A 22,053-nucleotide genomic window follows, 5' to 3' on the forward strand; every position below is an offset into this window, starting at 1 on the left:
GGGATTCTTTCGTATAATCAAACTCAATCCAAGGCACTCGAGTAGTGTGGAAAAAGCCTTTATTCACATGGCTTTAGAACTTCAAAACAACACCTTTGTGCACTGACGCATTAAGGCGAGTAGCTGCAAATTCTACTTGATGCTTAATTTGGTATGATACTTAAAGTGATACTTGACTAATTTTTTGATACTTAATTTGGCGTTTTTGATAATTTATGGAGTGTTAGGTCGGGTTTTTTTTTTTTTTTTAAAGGTTTGGTTTAATTGAGCCAAATCCAGCAAATCCTGGTGCTATTCTGATACTGAGGTTCATTTGGATGAGTGTGACCACTGCTATCCAGACCTTGCTGTGCACTAAACAACTTCAAACGATGTCTAGTGTGGTCCAACAGAGTACATGAAAGCAGGACAAACCAAACCAAAACAGGACGTGCAGTTCTAAGACGTGACCCTAAAAAGCACAAAATGCTCCAGCGTACCTGATTTTTCTCCTCCGAGCCATGTTGACTGTTCGGACCAGTCTATTTACAGCTCATCTTCGTGTATGTAATGGAGGAATTCCTGGCGCAGTTTTGATTTAGCACATTTTATAAGCTGGTAAAAGTACCAACATATGTACACAACGAGCTCATTTAACGTAGTCACGGCGTTGTTTTGGCATGCTCTGCAAGCTCGCAAAATGTCTTAAAAGATGGCCTATCGGGTTGCGACGGTGCGACGTCATCTTATGTCTTGCATCTTTAGATTCGGCATTAACAATGCCAATGTGAACGCTAAATGAACCAGGACTAAAATGTATCTTAAGTTTAGTGTACAAAAAAAGTTAATGCAAGACCGGAGTCTTGTTGCATTATGACATGCACTTTACCCATAATAGCTATACTTTCCCAATTGTATAGCTTTAAAAGTTACATAAATGTTTGTCATTAAAATTAAGTTTAAAAAGTACACAATTTCCATTTTTTTGAAAACAGTTGGAAACAGTTTTTGAAAAAAAAAAAAAGGGGTGCATTCCCTGAATAAAAAAACTTGGCACTATGCCTGCTTATGGCTTTGCAACTAATGGTGTCAGAATGAAACCGCTTTAAAAGATGCCCCCCCCCCCCCCCCCCCATACTCGACTTTTATTTCGCAGTTCTTTCCAACTGTCACGACTTCAACCAAAATGCAAATGAATGTTTCCTCTCAAAAAAAGAAAAAATCTTCTGGATTTCTTCAGAGGCACCAGCATTGACAGCAGATTAAATACTTAAAAAAAAACACAAAGAAAATCTCAAATGTTTACATTTTTTTATCTACATACATTCTCAAAATAAAAACTGACACACAAAAACATCTTATAAGGCACAACAAATTATACACAGACTTTTTGCCAAAAACTTACAAAAAACACAATCAAAACGATACCATGTGAAAACAGCGTCCTTTAATCTAGTTACTGTAAAATAATTTACATGAGTTATGTGTCTATTCTAAATTATCCTTGATTAGAGTACAGCGCTTGAGTCGTTTAAGTGGAGATGAAGTCTACCGTATAGACAGAGATAATGTTAGTCCTGTAGATGAGTGAGGATACATGAGGATACATGGTTTCAAGACGAAGAACTCACCTCATTCAGACATGAAATGCAGTGTGTGTGACGTAAGACCTTAGTAAGCTCTTTACAAGCCTGGTTTGACCATTAAAATCCCATTTTCCCTCATCCTAGTCTGTCCTAGTCTTAAGACAGTGCAGAAATATCTTAAAAGCCAGAGTTTTCTTACAAATAATCAAAAAGACAACAACAAAAAGAGATTGCAGTGTACTCATGTTCTTAAATAGTTGTACAAAAAAAGGCCTATGATACAGGTGTCGAGTGTTACAGGTACTCGAATTCCAGTGCTTGATGGAGGGCAAGCAGGTCAGAGTGGCTGGATATCCGCCAGAAGGGCATGTTGTGCTGTGGGGAGAAACAGACTGACTGTGAGTGCGTCTGAAAACAGAAAATAACGTTTGCTTCAACATTTTCTAGCATTATCCATGCAGGCAGGGTTTGTCTAATATTATTGTTTGTTACAGCTCAAGAGTTCTCTTCATTTCTGAAAATGAGGTGAGAGATCCAACAACCAGATCACACAGAGAAAAAAAACTCATAATACAAAACAACAGCCTCTCATTACTCACATTATTGTAGTAAAGAGGGTTTATAAAGAGTTTAGTAAAGCATTTACAAACACTTTTTGTATCAGATCAAAAACAGTAACACTTTACAAAAAGGTTAAATTTGTCAACAACTATCCTTTTTTTTTTTTACAGCATTTATTAATCTAGATAAAGATTCATTTTAATTACACTACAGGTTATTGTTATAATACATTAACAATTTTTTCTTTTTATAGCCTTGAATTTTTTATTATTCATTTAATGTTGTTTTAACATATGCAGAAATGTAGAATCTATTGCATTAATGTTAACAAATTTAAGTTTATTGTAAAGTGTAAATCTAAATAGTATGCATATACATATATATATTAATTACTCATTTATCTTTAGAAAGTTATTTACTTTTTTGACTATTAACGACAATGTTTTAGAAATTTCAAATAAACCCTTTACAAATCCTTCAGCGAAGTCTTGCGAAATAAAAAATCATTTGTAATTTAAGAATCAAAATGTAAATGTAATTTTTTGTTTTTGCCTGTTCAAATGTTTGGGGTCTTTAATGTTTTTGAGTAAAGTCTCTTATGCTTATAACCTTATACCAAGGTTGCATCCATTTTTATCAAAAATACAGCAAAACAGTAATATTGTGAAATATTGTTACAGTTTCCTACTTAAATATATTTTAAAATATAATTTATTCCTGTAATGTCAAAGCTGAACTTCCAGCAGCCATTACTCCAGACTTCAGTGTCACATGATACTTCAGGAATCATTCTGATTTTCTGCTCAAGAAACATTTTATTATTAATGTCGAAAACAGTTGTGCTGCTTTATATTTATTGTGGAAACTGCAACAGCAGAATTCTTTGATAAATAGAAAGTTCAAAAGAACTGCAATTATTTGAAACGGGTATCTTTTGTAACAATGTATACAGTAAGTTTTTACTATCACCTTTGATCAATTGAATGCATCCTTGATGAACAAAGATTTCCAGAACCCAAACATTTGAACAGTATTGTACACTTTATAAACTTTTGTTTAGAAATGCTGCAGAGTGGTTTCCTAGAACACAAGTATTCAACTGGGTCTTTAGGTTCAGCATCACAGCAGATCATCTACAGGAGGTTAACTTGACCCGAAGCTATGGGATGCTGGGAGAACCTCAGTTGAATAGCTCTGTTCTAGATGGCTTAGGATCTGAGAAAGAAAAGCCGGTCTCAGATGATCAGAGGGAAAAAGCAACCGCTACAGACATCCACATGGAAACTACAGATGAGGAAATAAATGAAGCGCACAAGCTGCCGATCAGTTTCATCTAAAGCTCTACAGCATACACAGGCAGGAAGTCCAATCTGAGAAGTCACACACTGCTTCCGGTTCACCTGCGGGTCGTTACCTTGGCAGCAGCCTGCTCCTCTTCTACACCATCCCCAATTACAACATACACTACCTTCCTGCCAAACCTCTGCATTACGCGCTCAAAGCAACTCTCTTTGCCTGCAACATAAACAAGGTGACAGGTCAGAGGCTTGGGGTCAGACGGGAGATTTTACCTGGCTGGCTGCATGCTCCTCATCGCGCCCATCGCCAATCACAACATACGTTATGTTAGTGCCAAACCTGGATACTATACGTTCAAAACAGCTCTCTTTACCTGCGGAAACAAGGCACAGATGTGAACCTTAACAAGCTCAGAACTCACCCGCTTTACGAACAAGCCACATGATTATGGAGTATGATTATTTGAGGGCAGAAATAAAAAAAAAGACTCCGTTTCAATTTGAAGGTGAAAACGACATGAATTCAAAGCGAGAGTCGCTCTTGCACACAGACAAACCCTAACCTCCCAAATATTTTGTTCTTGCTGTAACCATGGCAATGAGCATGTTCTGTAACTGTGTGGAATCGGGCTTTGGGTCACTCAAGACGGGATTTGAAACATAAGCCCCTCAGTCAAAAACTCACGCTTTATTCACAGCGGAGGAGCGAGTTGTGTCACATGACTGTCTGCTGTAAACTAAATGTTTTATCTATCTATCTATCTTCAAACATCTATGTGATTGTTTTCTTTTTCCTCTTGTTCTCTTTTTTTTTTCTTTTCACTGTAGTGGATCAATGATGTAATATTATTCTAGTAAACAGTTTCCAGCCTTTCAGCAGTACCGTACAGCACTTGGCAGTGTTTAAAAACAACTTTTAGACTGATCCTCTTGTAAACTCAGAAATGTGGATTCGGACTGCAGTTGAATTACCACACAACTTGGTGTTTGTCAGAAAACAGTAGGTAATATGGCCAGGACTTTTTATGCAGTGCTGGGAAAAAAACACTGACATTTTGGATTTGGATGGCAATAAAATCATCAACTAGCCCAAATGTTGAAAATACCTTATATTCCCATGAGAAACAATCACCGTTTAAATAGGGCTTTTGTCTCTCTCAGTTTTTTATTTAGCTATTGTTTGTTTGATTGTAATAAAAGTGTGTAGTGTAGTAACTTAAAAAAAAAAAACAAATGTACAAATAAAATTTGAATTGTATTTTATGGAAAAATAATTAAAATATTAATTAAATTATTAAATTAAATTTGATTAAATTGATACAGTTTTCTTCTATTTAATTGAAATTAATTGTTATATATTTAAGTTTTAGTAATTATAGTTATGGAATCGCTTGACGAACCAAATCACAAGGCCAGAGTTCAGGTTTACATTTAAAACTTGAAGAAAGCAGTTGTACTTTTATTTGTAAGCAACATATCAGATCAAATAGGGCATTTCAGAATAGAAAGTGGAATAAACTCATTGTGAATGAAGATGGCTGTTTATAAAGAAGCGGAACAAAATAATAATTTAACCCTGGAAGATGATGACAGATCAGCCAATCAGGTTCAATTCCACTTGATCAGACAGAGTGAATGTGAACGTTATGACCTGGTCATCCTGATCTGTTCTGATTTATGATTTAATGCAACAATGTGAGCCAAAGCATGTTCCACACAGACTCAACTCTACATCACCCTTGATTGCAGAAATGAAATGAAATGAAACAGTTCAATGAAATGAAAATAAAGTCTGCTGTATGGACCTGTATCTGAACTCACCTATTTTGGTTGCACTGTAAATGTTTTCAATAGGAAACGCTGAGCCCAGGCTATACAACAGCAGTTTAGCGAGCGCAGGTATTAACTGTGTCGTTGTCACCAAGACGTTAACACAGTTACTCCTGGGTAAGAGAGACAGATATTGTGATTTTTTGCTGTGTGAAGCTATAGTCCTGACAAAGGCTGATGCTGCATGAAGAGACAGACCTGGAGCTGATGATTGACAGGGACTTGAGCGCAGAGGTCAGCCAGGAGTCCGTGAGAGCCTCAACTTCTGCCCTCAGCTGGAGCCACGCCTCCCTCTTAGCCGGTCCCAGCAACCCTGAAATAGATCATAAAAAAAAACGCCACTTTCATAAATATAGCATATATTATGGCGTGAAACAGGGGTTACTAATGGGCACAATCTAGTTCATTAATTAGGCAGAATTTGAATGTTAAAACATGAAATTATTAAAACATCACTTTAAAAAAATAAGGATTGGTCATGTTTTGTCTTTAAAAAAACACACACACACACAAAAAAAACATATCACGCTGCATTGTGGGACCCCAGAATGCTATAGAGCCATTTAATTAATTTAATCTGGGCAATTCATCATTATACCTATATGGAATAGTGTCTTTATTGTTAATTAAAATCAACTCTAAAACTAAAATAAAAATGAGAAATGTTGCCTTGATAAACAACTAAAATAAAATTACTTGAAGTTGAGGTACTAAAATTATTATAACTGAAATAATAAACAAAAGAAACAAAAGAAAAAATGACAAATTAAAAGAAAATGTAATATTTAATGAATATAAATAAATAGTAGGGATGTCACAATTCTCAATGTAATATTAAACCGTTCGGTAAGACATCCACGGTTCAATGCATGCTTAATGGCGTTTTTTTTTGGTTTTGCGTTTAAATAATTTCCGTGCATTTTATTTCTCTCAGAATTGGATGTGTTGTCCAACAAAAGAGAACATTATAACTTGTTTTTACTTCACAACATTAGTCAAGTGTTTGAAATAACTTCCTTTTGTGATCTGATGTGGCTTCTTATCACAGAATGAGGCAGAAAATATATTCTATTCTGTTATAAATGTTGATTGGAAATGGCTTACAAATATACTTAATCATTATGAAAAAAAAAAAAAAAAAAAAAAAAAAAAACTAAAGTTCATTATTTTCTGTAATGTACTGATAAACATTAGACTTTCATATATTTTAGATTCATTACAACACAACTGAAGTAGTTCAAGCCTTTTATTGTTTTAATATTGATGATTTTGGCATACAGCTCATGAAAACCCAAAATTCCTATCTCAAAAAATTAGCATATTTCATCCGACCAATAAAAGAAAAGTGTTTTTAATACAAAAAAAGTCAACCTTCAAATAATTATGTTCAGTTATGCACTCAATACTTGGTCGGGAATCCTTTTGCAGAAATGACTGCTTCAATGCGGCGTGGCATGGAGGCAATCAGCCTGTGGCACTGCTGAGGTGTTATGGAGGCCCAGGATGCTTCGATAGCGGTCTTAAGCTCATCCAGAGTGTTGGGTCTTGCGTCTCTCAACTTTCTCTTCACAATATCCCACAGATTCTCTATGGGGTTCAGGTCAGGAGAGTTGGCAGGCCAATTGAGCACAGTAATACCATGGTCAGTAAACCATTTACCAGTGGTTTTGGCACTGTGAGCAGGTGCCAGGTCGTGCTGAAAAATGAAATCTTCATCTCCATAAAGCTTTTCAGCAGATGGAAGCATGAAGTGCTCCAAAATCTCCTGATAGCTAGCTGCATTGACCCTGCCCTTGATAAAACACAGTGGACCAACACCAGCATCACTGACTGTGGGTACTTGACACTGGACTTCAGGCATTTTGGCATTTCCCTCTCCCCAGTCTTCCTCCAGACTCTGGCACCTTGATTTCCGAATGACATGCAAAATTTGCTTTCATCCGAAAAAAGTACTTTGGACCACTGAGCAACAGTCCAGTGCTGCTTCTCTGTAGCCCAGGTCAGGCGCTTCTGCCGCTGTTTCTGGTTCAAAAGTGGCTTGACCTGGGGAATGCGGCACCTGTAGCCCATTTCCTGCACACGCCTGTACACGGTGGCTCTGGATGTTTCTACTCCAGACTCAGTCCACTGCTTCCGCAGGTCCCCCAAGGTCTGGAATCGGTCCTTCTCCACAATCTTCCTCAGGGTCCGGTCACCTCTTCTCGTTGTGCTGCGTTTTCTGCCACACCTTTTCCTTCCCACAGACTTCCCACTGAGGTGCCTTGATACAGCACTCTGGGAACAGCCTATTCGTTCAGAAATTTCTTTCTGTGTCTTACCCTCTTGCTTGAGGGTGTCAATGATGGCCTTCTGGTCAGCAGTCAGGTCGGCAGTCTTACCCATGATTGCAGTTTTGAGTAATGAACCAGGCTGGGAGTTTTTAAAAGCCTCAGGAATCTTTTGCAGGTGTTTAGAGTAAATTAGTTGATTCAGATGATTAGGTTAATAGCTCGTTTAGAGAACCTTTTCATGATATGCTAATTTTTTGAGATAGGAATTTTGGGTTTTCATGAGCTGTATGCCAAAATCATCAATATTAAAACAATAAAAGGCTTGGACTACTTCAGTTGTGTTGTAATGAATCTAAAATATATGAAAGTCTAATGTTTATCAGTACATTACAGAAAATAATGAACTTTATCACAATATGCAAATTTTTTGAGAAGGACCTGTATATACAGTCAGGTCCACATCGACACAATTCTAACATTTTTGGCTCTATACACCACCACAATGGATTTCAAATGAAACTAACAAGATGTGCTTTAACTGCAGACTGTCAGCTTTAATTTGAGGGTATTTACATCCAAATCAGGTGAACGGTGTAGGAATTACAACAGTTTGCGTATGTGCCTCCCACTTGTTAAGGGACCAAAAGTAATGGGACAGAATAATAATCATAAATCAAACTTTCACTTTTTAATACTTGGTTGCAAATCCTTTACAGTCAATTACAGCCTGAAGTCTGGAACGCATAGACATCACCAGACGCTGGGTTTCATCCCTGGTGATGCTCTGCCAGGCCTCTACTGCAACCGTCTTCAGCTCCTGCTTGTTCTTGGTGCATTTTCCCTTCAGTTTTGTCTTCAGCAAGTGAAATGCAAGCTCAATCGGATTCAGGTCAGGTGATTGACTTGGCCATTGCATAACAGTCCACTTCTTTCCCTTCAAAAACTCTTTGGTTGCTTTTGCAGTATGGTTTGGGTCATTGTCCGTCTGCACTGTGAAGCGCCGTCCAGTGAGTTCTGAAACATTTGGCTGAATATGAGCAGATAATATTGCCCGAAACACTTCAGAATTCATCCTGCTGCTTTTGTCAGCAGTCACATCATCAATAAATACAAGCGAACCAGTTCCACTGGCAGCCATACATGCCCGCGCCATGACACTACCACCACCATGCTTCACTGATGAGGTGGTATGCTTAGGATCATGAGCAGTTCCTTTCCTTCTCCATATTCTTCTCTTCCCATCACTCTGGTACAAGTTTATCTTGGTCTCATCTGTCCATAGGATGTTGTTCCAGAACTGTGAAGGCTTTTTTAGATGTCGTTTGGCTCTAATCTGATTAGAAACTCTAAACTCTAATCTGGCCTTCCTGTTTTTGAGGCTCACCAATGGTTTACATCTTGTGGTGAACCCTCTGTATTCACTCTGGTGAAGTCTTCTCTTGATTGTTGACTTTGACACACATACACCTACCTCCTGGAGAGTGTTCTTGATCTGGCCAACTGTTGTGAAGGGTGTTTTCTTCACTAGGGAAAGAATTCTTCGGTCATCCACCACAGTTGTTTTCCGTGGTCTTCCGGGTCTTTTGGTGTTGCTGAGCTCACCGGTGCGTTCCTTCTTTTTAAGAATGTTCCAAACAGTTGTTTTGGCCACGCCTAATGTTTTTGCTATCTCTCTGATGGGTTTGTTTTGTTTTTTCAGCCCAATGATGGCTTGCTTCACTGATAGTGACAGCTCTTTGATCTCATCTTGACAGTTGACAGCAACAGATTCCAAATGCAAATAGCACACTTGAAATGAACTCTGGACCTTTTATCTGCTCATTGTAATTGGGATAATGAGGGAATAACACACACCTGGCCATGGAACAGCTGAGAAGCCAACTGTCCCATTACTTTTGGTCCCTTAACAAGTGGGAGGCACACATGCAAACTGTTGTAATTCCTACACCGTTCACCTGATTTGGATGTAAATACCCTCAAATTAAAGCTGACAGTCTGCAGTTAAAGCACATCTTGTTCGTTTTATTTGAAATCCATTGTGGTGGTGTATAGAGCCAAAAATGTTAGAATTGTGTCGATGTCCCAATATTTATGGACCTGACTATATATATATATATATATATATATATATACACATACAGTGCCCTCCATAAGTATTGGAACAGTAAAGACAAAATTGCTCTGTTGGTTGTGGAGTCAAGACATTTGCAAATATGATTAAAAGATGAATATGAGACAAAATTACAGAATGTCACATTTTATTATTAGCCGTTTCAACACATATATGTTTTACCAAATAAAAAGAACAGCACTTTTAGAGAGCGTATGAATATTTATGTGAGCATAAATATTGGGACAGTTGAACATAAGACAGATATAAGTGAAGTGACATTCAGCCAAGTATGGTGGCCCATACTCGGAATTCGTGCTCTGCATTTAACCCATCCAACGTGCACACACACAGCAGTGAACACACACACACCGTGAACACACACCCGGAGCAGTGGGCAGCCATTTTATGCTGCGGTGCCCGGGGAGCAGTTGGGGGTTCGGTGCCTTGCTCAAGGGTACCTCAGTCGTGGTATTGAGGGTGGAGAGAGCGCTGGACATTCACTCCCCCCACCTACAATTCCTGCCGGCCCGAGACTCAAACTCGCAACCTTTGGATTACAAGTCCGACTCTCTACTACTATCCCTTGCCGGTGTCCCTGCCTGGTGGAGTCGCACGGTAGAGTCGATGGTCTTTACACTCTTTACTTTTTTACTTTTGTCATTTAGCAGACGCTTGTGTCCAAAGCGACTTACAAATAAGAAAAAGTAACTAAAACTAAAAAGTTACAACTCTATAAATACTATCTACCCACATATTTAAGAAAATAAAGAAATTAAATCAAATTGACACATGCATATAACAACATTTCAATAATAAACATATAAATGAAAAAATTAAATAAAAAGCGATACTAAGTATACGATACTTTAATGCAGCCAATTCCAATTGTTGCTTGTTTTGGGGAGTTTCTGCCTTTACTCTCCTCTTCAGCTGGTGAAATTCATGTTCAATCGGATTTAAATCTGGAGATTGACTTGGGCAATCTAAGACTTTCCATTTCTTTGCCCTTATAAATTCCTTTACTGAACTGGCAGGGTGTTTTGGGTCATCGTCCTGATGCAATATGAAGCACTTCCCAATGAATCTGGTGGCATTTTCTTGAATATTGGTAGGCAAGATGGTTTTGTACCCTTCCAAATTCATTCTGCTACTGTCATCATACATTAAGTCATCAGTAAAGTTGAGAGGGCCTGTTCCAGAGACAGCCATGCATGCCCATGCCATGACACCACCTCCGCCATGCTTTACAGATGAGGCTGTATGCTTGGGATCATTTGCAGTTCCCTTTTTTCTCCACACGTTTGCTTTCCCATCACTTAGATAAAGGTTCATCTTTGTCTCATCGGTCCATAAACACAGTTCCAAAACTCGTCTGGCTCACCTTTGTGCTTTTTTGCAAACTTTAATCTTGCCTTTCTATTTTTGGTGCTGGTCAGGTTTGCATCTTGCTGTGTAGCATCTGTAATTCTGTGTCAAAGTCTCCTGAGGACAGTAGATTGTCAGAGCATCACCCCAGCTTTCTGGAAGTTGTTGGTGATTTTATAGACACATCTTTTAGGGTTAATTTTCACAGCTTTTATGATTTGTCTATCATCAGCTACAGTTGTTTTCTCAGACGATCAGGTAGTTGTTGGTTGCTGGTGGTTTCCAAACTCTTGGTTCCTCCATGCCCTTTGTTTTTGCTAGAGCTCTAATTGACGACTTCTTTTCTTTTAGCATCCAAATTACTTGCTTTTCTCTCTCAAAGTCAGCCCCCTCATCGTCATCCTGATTTGTGTGTGTCATCGAATGCAAGATTCAGAATACAGAAGTAATGGATATAACTGATATGACACATCCCTGCTTTTAATATCTTAAGAATTAATGCAACAGGATTCGGCTGATCACTTAGAAAGACCTGTGAGGCAACTGTCCCAATACTTATGCTCACATCAGATAGGGGGATGAACTCTAAAAGTGCTGAGCTTCTTAGCTGGTAAAACATCTATGTGTTGAATCACCCAATAATAACATGTGACATTCTGTAGTTTTGTCTCATATTCATCTTTTAATCATATTTGTAAATGTCTTGACTCCACAGCCAACAGAGCAATTTTGTCTTTACTGTTCCAATACTTTTGGAGGGCACTGTATATATATAATAAAATATACCATATATTGTCGCAGGCGAGTGTTTATTGTCCTTACATTTCATCATTTAAAACGTTTTACATTATATCTTCTTTTTATTCAGTTACAGCAATAGCAATGCCTTTATTCATATTAGGGATTTCCTGGAATGTCATCAGTTCTGTTACCTCTGTGATGCATATGTTCAGTTTCTGCGTGAGGGCACCCTCTGGCGTCCAGTATGAATGAAACACACATTGTGTTTATAGCGCTCAGTAATGGCCATCCCTTATAAATACTATAATAGTGTATATAAATAATAATAAATAACAGCTATGGAGATTTAGAATTATTCCTGTAAAAATGACTGAAAATATTTCAACTTGTAATCAGATCATACCTCCCACATTGTTTTTGTAAGTGCAGTACAACTCTTTGACTCTTCTGTATCGGAAAGCTAACTTCCTCATCCAGTCGACTCCACCCCTAACACCTGTTGCTAGGCAGAGACTTGCACTTGTTGCAGCTGCATGGAAGCCATCAGTGGCAAAACTGTAAGTACTGTTGATAATAACAATAACAATCTTGTTTTACGTACAAGTAAAATACATATTCAGACATATTTTAAGATATATTTTAGGACTTTTATTGTTACAGCTGAATGAGTACTGGGTGTCTTTAAAAGAATAGTTTGAAATCAAAGTTTAAATACTGTTAAATCTATCAAATCATTCAGCTGATAAACTCACCTGAGGTCCTGTCCGTTATCATCTGAAGAGGCGTCGTCAATGTGCACCTGGTCACACTCCTATCCAAACACAGTGGGGTTACTATTGTTAACCAGCAGGGGGCCACACAGTCACATAAACACACTATGACTGGAAAAAGACTGAGGAAACAATGAAGACAAATGGGACAAGAGGAGGGCAGTTTGCTTACCTCTAAATCATTAAAAAATAGATGTGTATCAGCAAGATTAAAGATCATCTCCTCCATTCTTAAACCAAGAGTCACAGCTAAAGGAGGGTCCTGAGAATTCAAATGTTAATTGTTAGCATATTTTTACTTTTTACTAACTATCATCATCATCATCATCATCACCACCAATAACAAACCTAACACAGTGTCCCGACAACAGTTGGGAACATTTGAACTGTGTATGCATTTTTTTTTTTTTGACATTTTAAGGCATCATGGACACTCCTAATGTAGAGGCTATTGCAGAGAAGGCAATCCCAGAATGCACTGCAACAAGCTCAGCTCAGTAAAACTTTTAATCTAGATGGCAAATGGAGCCAGTGTACACGCGGCTATAAATGTAAATGATTAAATATATGCAAAGAACAAGTTAAGACAGATAATAAACTTAACATGCAAACAGAAAAAAATCAGTATGCAAAAATGATTACATCGTTGCATCCATCAACAACCTCATTTTGATTTTTTGTCATCTTTGATGACAATTTTAAAAGCTGAAAATTCAGTGCAAGTCAATGAAAGAAGAACTAATAACATAAGTACTTTCATTTTAACCCTCATATTGGAGTTCAAAATCATAAATTTTACTATAGAAAACAAACCCCAAATGTGCAGACTATCAAAATACAAATCCTTCTTTCTTTCTTTCTTTCTTTGTCTTTCTGTCTTCCTTTCAAGCGTTTTAAGCATTTGTTAAAACAGATTTTTTAAATATCAGACAATTTTTAAATATTTATTACACAATATAACATTAATAGTTTAGAAAAAAAGATTACTGAAATTATCTATAAAAATAGAACAAACCTTAACCAGAGTGTTTCAGGAATATCAATAAAATCTGTGATTATTAAGAGTACAGGTTGTATTAGTGGTTAATTCTGCAGTTTTGGCTCAATATTAATATTTTAAATGTACATTTTGCTCAGTAAATAAAATGTTCCACGTTTCCATCAAATGATGACAGATCCTACACTTGTCTCAGAATATCAGACGCTCTCACCCTTCAAACTACACACACACACACTCAGTGAAAGAACGAGAGAGGGGGAGGGCACCCAGCTGTAAAAATCATCATATGTGATGGAGTTCGTTGGCTCAGAGGTGATTGGCTGAGACAGCGAACGAGAATAGAAAAGCACACACACACACAAAGTTAATGGCGAAACTGACAGAGATTGGAAATGATGATTCAACTGTTTGAAAATGTTTAAACTTAATCTAAGCATATGTTAAAAAATAATCGAGTCAATTTTTTTTCAATCAAAATAAACAATTCAGGACATAATGGTGTAGAGCTGCTTTTCCCACTTTTGAACTCTGAGGTTCGGTAATTTCACAATAGTTTCAATGGTTGATCTATAGATCGGTGTGTGCTGGCACTTGAGCTTGGGTTTTCATCGTCACAGAGCCTGCAGAAATAGACCCAGAGCCGTGAATAGCCACAGCTGTCTCTATGTCTCTCACCAACTGAACGACAAGAAATGAGGGAAGGTGTCAGAAGATGTCTGACGCTTCACACTTCTTGAGTCTGGCCATCACAGTGCCTAATCTAACAACTCTGTTATTCTGCGCTCTGCGTATGATAGAAGTGCACAGTTGTGGGAGTCTAATATTCGGTCCTACACCTTTTTCTTTTTTTTTCTTTACTGTGTGTGCGTTTTTTAAAGGAAAAAAAAAAACAAAACGGCCCATTTACATGCACTTCTAAATGTTGCTAATTAACAAAAGGTGGCTCATTATGAAAACACAATTATAGAATAAAACTGAACTAACGTGACTTAAAATTAAGGTTATTATGTCAAAATGTAAACCAACACGCAACACCAATTAGGCCACCAGAACACTGCCACACTGGCAGAAAGAAATCAGGGTAAGAGTCAGATTTGTGTGTACTGATCAGATTTTTCTTAAACTACTTCTGACTATTATCAGATAAAACAACACTAATTAAAGCATTTACATAACCTTACACACTGTCTGCTTTCTAAGAATAATCGGGAATCACAGGAAGATGCTCACTGTCACTATAGCGGAGGAAAGCGTGTTTAATATGTGTGCATAGTACGTGTGTTTGCACTCACCTTGCCGTACTTCTGTGCATAGGAGCCTGTGAGGAGTGAGTGAAACACAATAATCGTCTCATCCAGATCCCAAACAAACACCCTCTGTAAAAACATGCAGACACATGTTTGATCTCAGTAAACAAATAGTGATGACACAGGGATTATGTAGTGAGATTATGTAGTCTATCTATCTATACATACCTCAAGGTCACTGTCAGGTGGTGGGGAGGGGTTGTTCTTTCGGCCCCGCCCCCTTGCTTTAGCCCCACCCCCTCGGCAAGCCCTGTCCTCCATCTCCTTGATTGGCGTGGATGGGCTCTGCCCCGCCTCAAATTCACCTGCAAAAAAGAACCAAGAAACATTTATGACACACATCAAAGCTTCCTAAAAGCTTGCTCAGTGGCTTGAATATGTATGCTTCTGATGTAATCATGAACCTTTCAGTAGAGCTTCAAAAATTCACCCTAAGGGCCTGTTCACACCAAGGACAATAACTATAAAGATAACGATAAAGATATAGTTCTAAAAATAGTTCTCAGTATTAAAGAACAGCAGAGTCCACCCCACAGCTATAACAATAAAGGCACAGAGAAACGATATAGTTGGAATCACTTTCAGAATGTACATTGGCACCCAATCAGAAACTATCCTGCTATAAGGAGCTCGAGAATTTAAAGCAGCAGACGAGCGTGCGCTTGGAATAAACAGACAATATCATCCAATGGTGTGGATGCTAATATTGTTATCTTTATAGTTATCGTTCTTAGAGTGAATGAGGTTTAATACTTTATATGTCCTGTAAATCAAAGAAATAAAGATAATGCTTTGCTGTCACAGTATTTCTTTTTAATCAGGATATTGTAGATCTAAAACAACAATGTTTGAGTTTGTACATTCTCATGTTTGTTTTTTATTTAACAAAAACCGTGTTTTACATAAGTATTGAAGGTGGGAAATTGGCACATCTGATAGAACAATGTTTGTGTGTCTATGCGTGTGAGCAAATTTACTGTAATGAGCCCTGCTGTACTGCAGCCAAGCTAAATCACTGAGAAATGCAGCTTTAGGACCCCACTGAATTTTGGGCCAGTTGGACAAATCCCCCAATCACCATCGCTCTACTAACATAATCAACAACTACAGTACATTACACCTTCGTGCCAAAAGCCTTGCAACACAACATTCTAACTTTCAACTGCGTCATTTGCTGCTCTATTGGAATTATTCACTTTAAACTTTTAACTTTAAACTAAAATGATCCCATTTTTGATGTTTATGAGGTAAAACTTGTTTTTTACACTTGCTGAAGAACACTGCCTGCGCAAAAGATGCTTCCATGATGCTAGGGTTTTTTTGCTAGATTCAAAACTAAGTGTTTTAAGGAGTTTTTAGCTCACTGCTATGCGATTGCTAGGATGTTCTGGGCGCTTACCTGGATTCAGATCAGCCGCTTGTCCTGTCATGATGGGGGTGGAGTCTTGCAGCTGATAGGTGGAAACTGAACCTGTGCCATCCAATGAGCTGTTAGATGTCATGTAGGAACCGTAGGAGGAGGTGGAGTAATACTGAGCATACTGATTCTGCCCAAAAGCTGTATAGGAGGGATATTCCTGCTACAAATGAACAAAATCAAAATAATAAATATAACAAAAGGTCATTGTATGTTCAATGAACTTTTTTTTTCTTGATCAGTAACAGTGGAAATAATCAATAGCTTTTTTTGTAGCCAATGTACAGTCGATCTACTCTAAGAAATAAACACTGGAGTGTGACAACTTCCCCCCACTCCCCTCTATAATTTAGTAAAATGTGGAAAGAATATAGGTTTTATGTTCTTCTTAAATGAATGAATAAGAAAGGGAGAGGGAGTTTATCAGGGGAATAATAAAGAGAAAAAATATCAAGTAACAGGACTGGAACGAAACAGATTTCTGGCTCATCCACACTGAGCTTTTTTATCACTCCCTGATTTCTCTTGTATCTTTGAGAGAGTTTTACATGCGCAGACACTGACAGATCTCTTACGGGAGAGGACTCTAAAACGGTCACTGACTCACTCGCTCAAGAACATGAGCGCTGCAGTAAAATGCTCTCGGCGAAACTCCACTACTGCTTTCACTCTCTCATTTCATCCTAATTCTGCTTACTCCATTTCAACCATCGCCAGAACCTCACTTTGTTTACACAGCTAAATTCATCAGTGGGAGTCTAAGTGTAGTTGGGTCCTTTTCTTTGGCAGCACTTTTAATCATAAAAGTTTAGGGAAACATTAAGTCCTAAAAGCATAAATTCTCTCAGATGAAGGATGGCGATCTGTTCTCTGAGGCCTAGGCTGTTTTAAAAAGACTCTGACGTTATTGGTGCATGTGTGTGTTCATCTGTGCATGTGTGACCGTACCTGTTGTGTGGTGAAGTTGCCTGGATTGGAGTTGTTGGATGTGTAGAGACCAGGAGAGGTTGTGAAACCTGACCCTGCTGAGGGAGAGAAAAGCCAGTGTGAGTCAACGACTAACAGATCTCACCAAAATGTGAAAAGCCAAATAGTAAAATACTCAAATGTTAAAATACTATCCTTAATTACTATCACGTTGTTCCAAACCTGTATACTGTTATTTTTTCTTCAGTACAGAAACACACAAACAAATTTCTTGAAGAATCCACACACAGTGCTTGACATACAACCACAGTTTATAGGGACCAAAGGCTGTCAAGCATCAAAAAGGACAGGAAAATGCAGAAAATGCATCATAAAAGTTTTTATAAGCCTTATTGTGCAATATATTCCAAGTCTTTTTGGAATTTTTTTAGTTTTAGTGCTTTAATTTTATTATGTGCTTTTGTCATTTTTATTAGTGGTTGTTCCTTTCAAATCTTATTATTTGGATATCATTTATTTTTATTTCAGTTTTAGTTTTTATTTAATTTAAGTTAGTAACTTTAGTGGTTCAATTTAAACATATTTCGTTTTTTAAACATTGAACACTCATTTTTGTTTAGTTCAAGTTTCTCTAATATTATTATTTCAGCTTTATTTTAATTAACAACATGTTTTTAATAGTTTTAGTCAGCAATAACAACACTGGTAATCACATCCACATTTCAAAATAATATGTTGCATTTAGTTTTTAGTTAGTACACATGTTAAAGTCAATCAAATGGCATCAAATTTGAACTACATGCAATCATATCTTTTCAAAAGGCTTGGAATATAGTGCTTAAGTCATATGGACTTCTTTTCCTGCTTTTATGGTGTTTTTTTCAGATCCTGGCTACTATGAACTGTCGTTTTATGGCAAGAGTTACACAGCGTTTCTAAAAAAATGTTTAATTATATGTGCCTTAAGCAATTTATAAATATATAATGTAAATACAGACAATGTTTTTTTTTTTTTTTGTAGATGAACTGTTCCTTTAATTACTTAATTCTGACAAGTTTTTTTGCATAACAACTGTACATTCTACAGTGTACAGCATTTGAGGCTGTGCAGCATTACTAATACAGTTACAGTCTCTTATACTTGGTTGGATAAACATGCTCACCTGGCATCTGATAGGGTGAATATGCTGTCTGTCCGGGCTGAGGGGTGGTAAATCCAGGGCTATAGCTGAGCCCTGATTGGAGGGTTGATTGGGTTTGTGTCAGCCCTCCTTCTGTCTTTATGCCTGGCAACATCACCCCCAAATCTGTAGCTCAAGATCAAGAGAGTGGACCTGTCAATCAAACTGGATTGATACTAAATGCTTTTTTACATTAATCACATAATCTATTATAAAAACTAGACTATATCATCATCACACACTGAATAAACAACACACATATGTCATCCATCATTATGTAAGTGAAGGTAAAGGACCTACCATAGGTGGAGAGGCTGTAGGGTGGAGTAGTTTGAGAGTAGGGCGTGTAAACTGTCGACTGCTGCATGCTAGTGAACTGTGATTGGCCCGTGTAGGCAGACATGGGAGGAGCCACGGGAGTAGACAGGATGTGGGGGTAAGGCCTGCCAATCAAACACAAAATCACAACATTCAGCATTTATCTGATTAGATCAAGGGTCGGCTGCCTTTTTGACATCAACCGCCATTGTTAATTTGTCTGGTTCATCACTGTGTTGACCCCAGTCAAGATGGTTAGATGTTTTTGCATGTACATTTATAAATCAGAATGTGTCGGTGTCATACTTTGAGGGGTAGAGAGGAGGTGAATACTGGTGAACCGGCCGAGGGCTGAATCCACTGCTGCTTATAACTACACAAAAAACAAAAGAAGAAAAAATAAAGAAATTAGCTAGAGAGACTGAATCGGTTTCACGCACAATGGCTCACACACACATTCACTTTACTGGAATGTATCAGCAGTCAGTACTGCATGTCAGTTGTCATTGTCATTGAATGTGTAATTTATTACATATCACAACCATAAAATAAAATGTGTGTTGGACTTCTTCCATTTGAAGAGATTTTGCCAAGAGCCTTCAATTTAAATCCACACACACATGCAACTCAGAGTTTTGATTGACAGCTCACAGTCTTTCTCACCAGCTGGATTCAATTTAAGAAATAGCAGAAAAAAAGTAACAGGAACTATTCTCTCAAAAATCTTCTTTCTACATTAAAGAATGTCCTAGTTTCCTCCTCCTGCCTTCCCTCTCTTCCTCTTCTCTTCTTGAGACGCAAAAATCAAAAACTAATTTTGGCGTTTGCTTGTCATAATTCCCTTCCTGAGTTGAAACGTTTCCCAGTCCCAATCATTTCAGTAAAACACCATTTCTGAGGCTTTTTTATTTATTTATTTTACATTTTATATATGTACACACACACACACACACACTCAAGTATTTTTCTTAATCAGTGTTTTTGTCTTATTTGTCAGTAACATTTCTAAAGTACACACAGTGAAGTCATAGATATACTCTTTAGTCTATATAGATATTTTATAGATGTAGTCTCCAAACAAGCATTTATAGAGTATATATTTATTCAAGCCTCATTTATTTTTAAATAAATGTATTACCAATGGGGTAAAAATATATGTTCGTGTTTTTTTTCATTAACTCAAAACCTTTTTATACTTAACACAAGAAAAAAAAATACTACGCCTATGTATTGGTTTTAAATTCCTTGGACTTACCTAGTACATCTTGTCTTAATAATACTTTTTCCTGGAAAATGGATACAAGGATACAAGTTTTTTGCAGTGCATATAGAGGAACATGCTGTTGTCTTCTCTATAGAGACATCACACTGTCAGCTCAAGCAAGGGCCTCAACCTTCTCTGCAGGGGAGCGCATGGACAGAGGGTTTCTCAGTCTTTGAGTGTGTGTGTGTGTGTTTGTGTGTGAGCACATTGATCTAAATAAAGAGTTTGTGGCTCTGATGACGTTAGCTCAAGGGCAGTACAAAGATTGAGGGCTCAGAGCTTTCAGCAAGTTCCCAAGCGGGATTACAGCAGGCATTCTGAATGCAGTGTATGTGAGCGTGAGTGTGTGTGTGTGTGTGTGGATGTCTTACCTGACCCAGTGTAAGTGTCCAGCCCAGTGTCTCCCGCCGAGCTCACAGCCTCGCTGCTGTTCAGAGGCTCAGATTTAACTTAAGGAGAGAGACCAAGAAAGATATAAGGCATCCTGTCAGTTGTCAAACTCCTCTCAAACCTCTCAAAATCAAACAAACTCTGAAAGTACTAAAGCAAACCCTCCAAAGCACTGTACCCAAACACTCACACACGTGCTATCATATATGTACACTCCACAAACACATGCAGTATACCATCGTTCTTCATACTTGGGGCAGTGGGCGGGGTACTGCAGCCCAGCAGCCAATCAGCCGTGTTTAGAATTGTCATGTTCTCTCCTGGGGGCGGAGTCAGATGTATAGTGGACTGTATTACCCAGTTATTTTTTTAAATTATGAATTTAGCACATACACAGGTAGACCCAAAAATATATGGACACTTAAATAACACTTAAAAACACTGAATGTCACTAGATTGCTTTTATTGTATAGATTTGTTTATATTAATATTAAAAATAAATAAATGCAATTTATAATAATATAATTTATATTCATATATAAATTATCATTTATATTGATATAATCACATTACTGTGAAATCGTTTTTTAAATAAATTATTTATAAATAAATATTTTAAAATATTTTCAACATTTTCAAGCAAAACTTTAAGTCATTTGTTAGGTTTTAAATATCAAAACAATAGCTAAAGTGCTCAAAATGAAGACAAAATGTTCTCGGATATTTATTGGTTGTCAAATGTTTGTGAAAAAATGCCTTACATTAACTAAAAGTTGGTTAAATGTAACTGCAGTTTAAATAGTTGAAAAAAAGAGATGTTAGGTCTGAGAAAACAGCATAAGATTGGTACAAATCTCATTTTGATAGATGATATTTTGTTATCTAATACAATGAAATTTGTGAATTTTAAATGTGACCAAAGTGTCCAAATAATACATTTGGTGGCCACTGTAAAATGTAAGATTCTATGGAAAGCTCTTGTATAAGACAAGATAACATTTCACAAATAGCAAAGAATACAACCATTACTGAAAAGTAAAAAGTTGATAAATTCCCATAGAATTCCATTATAATGAAATTCACTTTCATTAAAACAAACATTTACCAATAGTACAGCATCGCTCCTGGGGTTCCCATATTAAGAAATTACTTAATATAAATCATATATGAAGTTTCCAAAATCATATTTTGCCGCATTTGCAGAAAAAACGTCTTGAATCAGTGTGTGTGTGTGTGTGTGTGAGGGAGAAAGCGAAGTCCTCTAAAGTAAGATGAATGAGGGTTCACTGGCAGTGGGATTCATGTTGAGATGTGTGTGTGTGTGTGTGGGTGGTTGTGTGGGCGGCTTGTGTGTATGTATGTGTGTGTGTGTGTGCGCATGGAGGGATTCAGTCTAGGCCGTGAGCTGATGAGGTAGACAGAGGAGAATGTTGAATATGTCGTTGTTTTGGCACAAGCACAATCCCAGTGTGTGTGTGAGAATGCATGTGTATGTCAAGCTGTTAAAATCATTAGCTGAGCTCTAATCTAAATGATTTACTGAGTTCTGCTCCTTTTACTCTCTCAGTCTTCTGCTATTGTTTTATTCCGCTACATGTCAAAAACAGATGAGCTCACACACACACACACACACACACACAACACACACAGGGTCCCTTAACTTTACTACCTCTCTTGTGTACCGCACAGTCATAGCCATACATCAAACGCTCGCTTGCTAGGGTGTTGAGAGTCTA

At 37.5% G+C, this 22,053-nt stretch overlaps 1 protein-coding gene across 4 annotated transcripts in view; it reads right to left on the reverse strand.

Annotated features, from left to right (window-relative positions):
• Window positions 1-43: 43 nt before the first annotated feature.
• Window positions 44-22,053, reverse strand: part of LOC306859685 (protein phosphatase EYA4-like) — a 39,222-nt gene continuing 17,212 nt past the window's right edge. The window contains exons 5-20 of one of the 4 annotated variants that reach the window (XM_079400855.1): window positions 20,569-20,637; window positions 20,299-20,376; window positions 18,970-19,036; window positions 18,646-18,788; window positions 18,328-18,471; window positions 17,186-17,262; window positions 16,220-16,400; window positions 14,989-15,125; window positions 14,806-14,889; window positions 12,686-12,775; window positions 12,496-12,554; window positions 12,147-12,307; window positions 5,453-5,567; window positions 5,246-5,367; window positions 3,698-3,798; window positions 44-1,940 (exon numbers count right to left, since the gene is read on the reverse strand). In XM_079400855.1, the coding sequence (XP_079256981.1) occupies window positions 1,860-1,940; window positions 3,698-3,798; window positions 5,246-5,367; window positions 5,453-5,567; window positions 12,147-12,307; window positions 12,496-12,554; window positions 12,686-12,775; window positions 14,806-14,889; window positions 14,989-15,125; window positions 16,220-16,400; window positions 17,186-17,262; window positions 18,328-18,471; window positions 18,646-18,788; window positions 18,970-19,036; window positions 20,299-20,376; window positions 20,569-20,637 (1,709 nt within the window). In that variant the 3' untranslated portion in view covers window positions 44-1,859. Of the gene's footprint in view, window positions 1,941-3,697; window positions 3,799-5,245; window positions 5,368-5,452; window positions 5,568-12,146; window positions 12,308-12,495; window positions 12,555-12,685; window positions 12,776-14,805; window positions 14,890-14,988; window positions 15,126-16,219; window positions 16,401-17,185; window positions 17,263-18,327; window positions 18,478-18,645; window positions 18,789-18,969; window positions 19,037-20,298; window positions 20,377-20,568; window positions 20,638-22,053 lie in introns of all 4 variants that reach the window. The other 3 variants (XM_079400857.1, XM_079400858.1, XM_079400856.1) reach the window with 3 other exon arrangements.

The sequence above is a fragment of the Barbus barbus genome, assembly GCF_936440315.1.
Source record: "Barbus barbus genome assembly, chromosome: 40".
Classification (NCBI taxonomy): Eukaryota; Metazoa; Chordata; class Actinopteri; order Cypriniformes; family Cyprinidae; genus Barbus; species Barbus barbus.